Source organism: Aulonocara sp. 'chitande type north' Nkhata Bay, linkage group LG14 (genome assembly GCF_057382095.1).
Source record: "Aulonocara sp. 'chitande type north' Nkhata Bay isolate Kocher_YH1m ecotype deep benthic linkage group LG14, A_spYH_male_GT1.1, whole genome shotgun sequence".
Lineage (NCBI taxonomy): Eukaryota > Metazoa > Chordata > Actinopteri > Cichliformes > Cichlidae > Aulonocara > Aulonocara sp. 'chitande type north' Nkhata Bay.
Window position 1 is genome coordinate 25,780,432 of NC_141357.1, and position 8,313 is coordinate 25,788,744.

At 38.5% G+C, this 8,313-nt stretch overlaps 1 protein-coding gene and 1 pseudogene across 1 annotated transcript; both read left to right on the plus strand.

Moving 5' to 3' along the window:
- Positions 1-273: 273 nt before the first annotated feature.
- Positions 274-3,796, plus strand: LOC147314687 (extracellular calcium-sensing receptor-like). The gene is made up of 6 exons (XM_086260201.1): positions 274-494; positions 580-868; positions 1,113-1,919; positions 2,014-2,241; positions 2,644-2,767; positions 2,898-3,796. The coding sequence occupies exons 1-6, from the start codon at positions 274-276 to the stop codon at positions 3,794-3,796; spliced, it is 2,568 nt and encodes an 855-aa protein (XP_086116327.1).
- Positions 3,797-4,602: 806 nt separating this feature from the next.
- On the plus strand, positions 4,603-7,589 carry LOC147314688 (extracellular calcium-sensing receptor-like; annotated as a pseudogene).
- The last annotated feature ends 724 nt before the right edge of the window (positions 7,590-8,313 follow it).

The window sequence follows — 8,313 nt, forward strand, 5'->3', positions numbered from 1 at the left end:
TTACACTATTATTATATCAAATGTTTCCAAAGAAGACAGCTTAAAATATATGCATTTTCTGGTAAGGGTGACTCAAAAAAAAAAAGCTGTCTCCCATAAAAATCGCAAAACAGTGTGACAATGTATGTCATACTGTGATATGATAGGAGGACCTCAGGCTTCATCAATTATAGCTCTATAAAGCTCTGCCCATTAAAGAATACACATGCTTGGTCAGTAATATCAAAACAGAGTACAGGGCTGTACATGCATGAGTGTGGTTGTCTGTAAAAGATGTATGACTGCACATTCAGAGTGTTATTTTGGGGTTTATTTATGGGAGTCTGCAGAGCAGAGGAAAATACTGTTCTCTGTGAAATGCTGGGAAGTCCAGAGGTTCCTCTTTTGACTAAGAAAGGGGATATTACTATTGGAGGAGCTTTTTCTATCCATAGCCAAATCTCAAAGCCTTCGTTCTCCCTGACTCATACTCCAGAAACTCTCACATGCTCCAGGTTTGTCTTTTTTCCCTTTGCAGGGTTCATGACTTGAAGAGCTTTACATTACACTTTTTAAAACACTTTTTTTTACTCTTTTCAGGATAAATTTGAGAGAATTTCGTTTTGCCCAAACAATGATTTTTGCAGTAGAAGAGATCAACAATAGCAGCACTTTACTGCCTAATATTTCAGTTGGTTATAAGATATTTGACAGCTGTGGTTCAACACTGCCTTCAACACGTGCAGTGATGGGTTTACTAAATGGACAGGAAAGGACAGCAGAGAAAACCTGCAGCAGTCATTCATCTGTTCATGTCATCATTGGAGCTTCTGAGTCTTCCTCAACCATTGTGATGCTACAAATTTGTGGGACCTTCCAAATACCAGTAGTAAGTATTTATAATATTTGTGTCAATTTTTTATAATGTGACTCTCTCCAAAAATTGAAGTTTAGTAACTTTTTTGGTCACTTACAGGTTTATGTGAATCTTAGATTTAAGGCTTCCAAGCTTTACATTAAATTTAGTTACAAGCCAGAAACAACATTTTGTTTTGTCTCTGAAGACCCAACTGTAAATCTCTTCCCACTTACTTGTCAATTTGTTTTTGTTTTTCTCTTTTACTTCATTTCAGATCAGCCATTTTGCCACATGTGCTTGTCTGAGTAACAGAAAGGATTACCCTTCATTCTTCAGAACCATCCCCAGTGATTACTATCAGAGCAGGGCCCTGGCAAAACTGGTAAAATATTTTGGATGGACATGGGTTGGGGCAGTCAGAAGTGACAATGATTATGGCAACAATGGGATGGCAACTTTTATCACAGCAGCAAGTCAGGAAGGGGTTTGTGTTGAATATTCAGAGGCCATTTCAAGGACTGACTCTAGTGAGGAGGTTGCAAGGGTGATTGAAGTGATTCGTAGTGGCAGTGCAAGAGTTTTGATTGCCTTTCTTGCCCAGGGTGAGATGGACATTTTGCTGGAGGAAGCTCTGAAGCAGAACTTGACTGGGTTGCAGTGGGTGGGCAGTGAATCGTGGATAACAGCAAGTCATTTGACTACTAAGAGGTACTCTGGCATACTGACAGGGTCTCTGGGCTTCACTATCAAAAAGGCAAAGATTGCAGGCCTGCGAGAATTTCTTTTACAGGTTAACCCAAGTCAGGATCCTCAGAATAGTGTGCTAAGAGAGTTCTGGGAAACGGTTTTTGGCTGCAGTTTTCAATCCAGGCTGCCTGGTCAGATTCAGTGCTCTGGCTCTGAGAAGTTAGAGGACATAAACAATCCTTTTACGGATGTATCACAACTAAGGATATCTAACAATGTGTACAAGGCTGTGTATGCCATAGCTCATGCTATGCATAACTTGTTAAATTGTGGTCAAAGTGCTAAAGCCATGAATCAGTCATGTATATGGAAGGATCATTTAGAGCCAAAAAAGGTAAGACATTACCTTACAAAATCGTAGAAAAAGTATTTATTTGATCTAGAATTCTATATATGCTAAGTTACCAACCCTCGTTTTGGATTGGTAGATTGTGAAACACCTCCAAGATGTCAATTTCACTCTTCAGTCGGGAGAACGAGTATATTTTGATGAAAATGGAGACCCTTCAGCAATGTATGAACTTGTGAACTGGCAGAGAAACCAAGCAGGAGATATAATTTTTGTGGCTGTAGGGAGCTATGATGCTTCACTACCAAATGAAAGTCAGCTTGCCGTGAATGGAATCAATATAACATGGGTTTCTGAATCCCGAATGGTAAGTCTATTTGAGAGCAAGGAATATTTATTTAATACTTATTTTGCAGGTTGATTAAAATTAAAATTTTATTAATAAAAACTGTCATTCAGAAAGTTTTTTAATATTGAACTTTAGCAAATAAAAACAATCTCTCCCACATACACAGATATGTATAATCCTTAATTTTCAATGTTAATTTTCAATAACAATGTTAACATAACAGCTTCAGAACTATTTTTATGTTAATTTTCCCCTCTGATGCAGAATAATGAGTAAAATAATGGTCTGAAGGTTAAATGCATGTTTGTATGTTTTTCTTTCTTCAATATTATTAATGTGAAATAAATTGAACAATCTAAATTCAGTATGTGGATTACAAGAGGAACAAACTGTGACCTTTGAGTTGTGGTGTTGTTACAGAAGCCATTGTCTGTCTGCAGTGAGAGCTGTCCGCCAGGTTTCCGCCAGGCTGCAATTAAAGGCAAACCCATCTGCTGTTTTTCCTGTATTGCCTGTGCTGCTGGAGAGATTAGCACCTCAAACAGTGTGTAGAAAATTTCCTGTCATTTTTACTATGTAAAAAAGTGTTAATAAGTTGATACATTACTAGGAAGTGTTTATTTCAGTATTAGGTGTATCAAAATACTTTTTTATGTTTGACACTTTCTACTCAGATTCTGCAGTGTGTTTACTATGTCCGCTGGAGTGCTGGTCGGATGAAGATCGCAGCCACTGTGTTCCAAAGGTGATTGAGTTCCTGTCTTTTGGAGAAACTTTGGGGGGCCTACTCGCCGCTTTCTCATTGTTTGGAGCAAGTTTAACATTGGCAGTGTCATGTGTTTTCTTTCGGTTTCGTCACACACCTCTTGTCAAAGCCAGTAATTCTGAACTGAGCTTCCTGCTGCTCTTCTCCTTAACTCTGTGTTTCTTGTGTTCTCTGACCTTCATTGGCCAGCCTACTGAGTGGTCATGCATGCTACGCCACACAGCTTTTGGCGCAAGCTTTGCCTTGTGTATGTCATGCATTTTGGCTAAAACTATAACAGTGGTGATTGCCTTTAAGGCTACAAGGCCAGCAAAAACAGTTCCTCAGTGTTCTGCTGCACTTCAGAGAACAAGTGTGCTCAGCTTTACTTTACTCCAGCTGCTGATTTGTGTGCTGTGGTTAATTTTTGCTCCACCATTCCCCTACAAAAACACAGTCCATGCCACTGAAAAGATTATACTAGAGTGTAATTTAGGTTCACCTTTAGGATTCTGGGCTGTTTTAGGATATATAGGACTTCTCAGTTTGCTATGCTTTATCCTTGCTTTTCTGTCTCGAAAGCTGCCTGATAATTTTAATGAGGCCAAATTCATCACCTTCAGTATGTTGATATTCTGTGCAGTCTGGGTCACTTTTATCCCAGCATATGTCAGTTCTCCTGGTAAATTTACTGTAGCTGTAGAGATATTTGCTATTCTGGCCTCAAGCTTTGGGTTATTTTTCAGTATATTTGCTCCAAAATGTTATATTTTATTAGTGAAACCCGAAAGAAATACAAAAAGACATATGATGGGGAGAAACCATTAAAAAATAATAAATGCACGAGGGTTTGCTTACTCCATCTTTAAGATTTGTTTATTTTACTTTGTATACAATCATTGATCAATTTATTACTTTATATATTGGTCCTGGAAACCAGTAATTCAAATATGTATTGCATTTGTTTATGTTTTACTCTTTAGTACGATGTTAAAATGTGAACCACAGATGGAATATGTAATAAACAATAATAACTTAGTATAAAGAGTGGTTATGTTGAATGAAAAGATATTACTTTCGTAGGAGGCCCTCTAAGCCCATTAACATCCCTATTCACTGGTCAGTCACAGCAGAACCAATATCATTGGTAGAGACAAAGACAATAAACACAGCTGTCACCCATAAGTCCCTGTGGCTTTGTGACATAAAAGTCATATTAAAAGCAGTGTTGAGGAGGCTTATCTTTGAGCATTTGTTAGGAAGCATTCAGCTGAGGAACTATGCTGCTGATAGCCAACCTACTACTTCTTTCCTGTCTGGCTGTGAGAGAAGGGAAGCCTGTGTGTCAGACCTATGGGACAAAAGAACTGTCTCAGTTTTCTAAGGAGGGAGAAATCAACATTGGAGGAATTTTTTCTTTCCATCAGAACCCCATCACTGTTTATCCAACTTTTGAAGTCAATCCAGGAAAAATACAGTGTGAAGGGTAAGACTGGGATGAAATAATTTATCTATAAATCCTATTACAATATGGGTTGTTTGTTTATATTTTAAATATAATCTTCCTCTTTGCTTATTTCTGCTATGAAAACTTTGGTCCTTCTTCTTTGTCCAGACTGGACCCAGGAGAGCTTCAGTATGCATACACTATGATGTTTGCTATAGAAGAAATTAATAACAGCTCAGGGCTGCTGCCAGGAGTGACACTTGGTTATAGGATCTTTGATTCCTGCCCCAGTATACCTTTGTCTATTAGGGCATCACTAAACTTGATGAATAGATATGAAAGTGGAGCAGGGAGCTGTAACAAACTTTCCAACGTACATGCTGTCATAGGAGAAACCACATCCACCTCCACGATAGGCATTGCACGCACCATGGGACCATTCCATATACCCGTGGTGAGTGTTGGGGGCATGCATGCTCAATGCACACATAAACTTCCTGAGATGCAATAATCTTCATTAAATGTCTTCAATGCTCAATATGACATTTAACCATGTTATTGTTTTCCAGATCAGTCATTCAGCTTCTTGTGCATGTCTTAGCAACAGAAGAGACTATCCTTCTTTTTTTAGAACCATACCTAGTGACATTTACCAAAGCAAAGCATTAGCAAAGCTTGTGAAACATTTTGGCTGGACCTGGGTAGGAGCTATCAGAACTAATAATGATTATGGGAATGGTGGTATGGCCACTTTCTTGGAAGCAGCAGAAAGGGAAGGTGTGTGTGTTGAGTACTCAGTGGCCATTTACCGAACTAATCCAAGGAAGTGGTTCTTAGATGTGGTAAATATTATAAAGAAATCCACCTCTAAGGTAATAGTGGCATTTGCTGATGGCACAGACCTTGACATACTTTTTAAAGAGCTTCATGCTCAAAATGTGACAGGCCTGCAGTGGGTTGGGAGTGAAGGCTGGATCACATACCGTTATATTGCCTCTCCAGTAAATTACGCTGTGGTTCAGGGGGCAGTTGGCTTTGCAGCATTAAATGCTCACATTCCTGGACTGCAAGAGTTCCTAGCCAGCAGCAGGCCTTCCACCGTACCTGGGAATCAGGGCCTTGTGGAATTGTGGGAGACAGTGTTCAGGTGCAACCTGTCTCCTCAAACAGAGACTCATGCTGAAGATCTGACAATAGCCTGCACTGGAAAGGAGTCTCTCCTGCATGTGAAGACACGTTTCACAGATGTGTCAGATGCCAGCCTGCTAAATAATGTGTACAAAGCCACATATGCTGTTGCTCATGCTCTACATATGCTATTTACTTGCAAAGATGAAAGGGAGCCTTTTAAGAACAATACTTGTGCTGATACGGAAAATGTACAACCATGGCAGGTAAACATAAAAAGAAACTACTGTGTCTAAATGCAAAATGTTATTTTTAATGACTATTGTTACATAGTCAGATAACATTAATGTTTGTCTGTAGGTACTGCATTACCTAACCAAGGTCAATTTTACAACTAAGACTGGTGAAGAAGTGGTCTTTGATGAGTTAGGTGAACCTGTGGCACGTTATGCATTGGTGAACTGGCAGATGGGTGAAAAAGGTTACATACTTTTTAAGACAATTGGTTACTATGATGCATCCCAGCCTGAGGGTCAGGAGTTTAAGATGAAAGCAGGTGTGAGAGCCATCTGGGCAGGAGAGAATTTCGAGGTAAAACAACACAGATAATACTGTTCCTTTCTAACCCTAAAGTTCTGACGCTTGATCTTTTACAATCACACTAAATGTATACAATTGTAAATCTGGAAGTAAATTGTTTTTAATATTGTCCCTATAATGCAGGTGCCAAGGTCTGTTTGCAGTAAGAGTTGTTTGCCTGGGACCCGTCAGGCTTTTGTTAAGGGCAAGCCAATCTGCTGTTTTGATTGCATCACCTGCGCTGATGGGGAGTTCAGCAACACTACAAGTGAGACAGCTGGATTTCTAGCCTTTACTCTTGTGCTCATTGTGTTTCTGTTGGGCAAAATCACTGCCAGCACTTTACTGGTCTATTTAAAGATGTATGTGGTGTACATCATGAAGATATTTATGTTTTCAGATGCAGTGAAATGTGACAAATGCCCTCCTGAATTCAAGTCCAATGAAGAGAGAAATAATTGTGAAATGAAAGCTATTGAGTTCCTCACGTTCACAGAATTATTGGGTATACTGTTGGTCTCCTTTTCTCTCTTTGGTGCGTGCATCTCAATGACTGTAGCCCTAATATTTTTCCAATACAGACACACTCCTATTGTCAGAGCAAACAACTCTGAGCTCAGCTTTTTGCTGCTCTTCTCCTTGACTCTGTGTTTCCTGTGTTCTGTGACCTTCATTGGCCGGCCCTCCGAATGGTCCTGCATGCTTCGACACACAGCATTTGGCATAACTTTTGTGCTCTGCATCTCTTGTATGCTGGGGAAAACGATAGTGGTTGTAATGGCATTCAAGGCTACACTTCCAGGCAGTAATGTTAAGAAGTGGTTTGGACCTGTACAGCAAAGACTGAGTGTTCTAGCATTCACTCTCATACAGATTTTGATTTGCTTAGTTTGGTTAGCAATAAATCCACCATTCCTCTACAAAAATATGAACTACTACAAAGATAAAATTATACTTGAATGTGCCCTGGGATCACCTCTAGGGTTCTGGACTGTGTTAGGATACATAGGGCTGCTGGCTATGTTATGTTTTGTACTTGCTTTTTTAGTTCGAAAGCTGCCTGATAATTTCAATGAAGCTAAATTTATCACTTTCAGCATGTTGATATTCTGTGCAGTGTGGTTAACCTTTATACCTGCTTATGTCAGCTCTCCTGGGAAATTCACAGTTGCTGTGGAAATATTTGCTATTCTGGCCTCAAGCTATGGAATGTTATTTTGCATTTTTTTGCCAAAGTGTTACATTATTTTATTAAAACCTGAAAACAATACAAAGAAACACCTGATGAGTAAAGGGACCTCAAGAACGATCTGAGAGGTTGCTAAAAAAAAAAACCAAAATTGAATCTGTCCTTTCTATAGTTTAAATATTGTTCAAATAATTCAAAACCCACTGACATCTAAGAAAACACAGCAATTAATTGTTTCAAAAACAAATGCTGGTTCACTACATGAAAGAAGGAAAGAAAGAAGCAAATAACTATAGTCCTTCCTACAAGCTCTATATCGTATATTAAATATTCCCAACAAAATCTGTAATTTCTTTTCCATGTAAAAAGTTCCGTTGATTTTTTTTTTACATTTTTCTTTCCCTTAATTAATATTTGTACAAATAAAGTTTTGATAAATTCTGAATGTTCCGTTGTGTTATTTTGCGCACCCATAAAAAGTGAATAATGACAGACTCCAAGACTGTGTATGTATCAAAATTCCATTCAATTCAAGTCAGTTTTATTTATATAGTGCCAAATCACAACAACAGTCACTTCATGGTACTTTATATAATATAATGTAAAGACCCTGCAATAATGGAGAGAAAACCCCAACAATTCAACAACCACCTGGTGACAGTGATAAGGAAAAAACACTCTTTAACAAACAACCTGTGGAAGAGAGTCAGAGATTCATTATAATTAATGATTAAATGCAGAGTGGTGTATAAACACATAGTGTGTGCAGAAAAAACACTACATGCATCATGAGAAAGCCACCAGGAGCCGAGGTTTATTTCCTTACTGTGGTGAGTTCTGAAACATGACTATCACTCTTTCAATAAACTATCCCACTGCAGATTATCAGTTAGGTCTTTAACAACTAATCTTTTTTAAATAATTGAAAAAAGGAAGGCTTGAGATTGGCCTTCAATTAGTTCAAATGATCGCGTGATGACATTTAAAGTAATAGTTTAATTA

What these genes read in the sequence shown, in the direction of transcription:
- LOC147314687 (XM_086260201.1), top strand. Translation starts at nt 274, where the DNA reads ATGTATGACTGCACATTCAGAGTGTTATTTTGGGGTTTATTTATGGGA. An exon ending in GAAACTCTCACATGCTCCAG is followed by an intron (nt 495 to 579) that starts GTTTGTCTTTTT and finishes TACTCTTTTCAG; the next exon opens with GATAAATTTGAGAGAATTTC. An exon ending in GGGTTTCTGAATCCCGAATG is followed by an intron (nt 2,242 to 2,643) that starts GTAAGTCTATTT and finishes GTGTTGTTACAG; the next exon opens with AAGCCATTGTCTGTCTGCAG.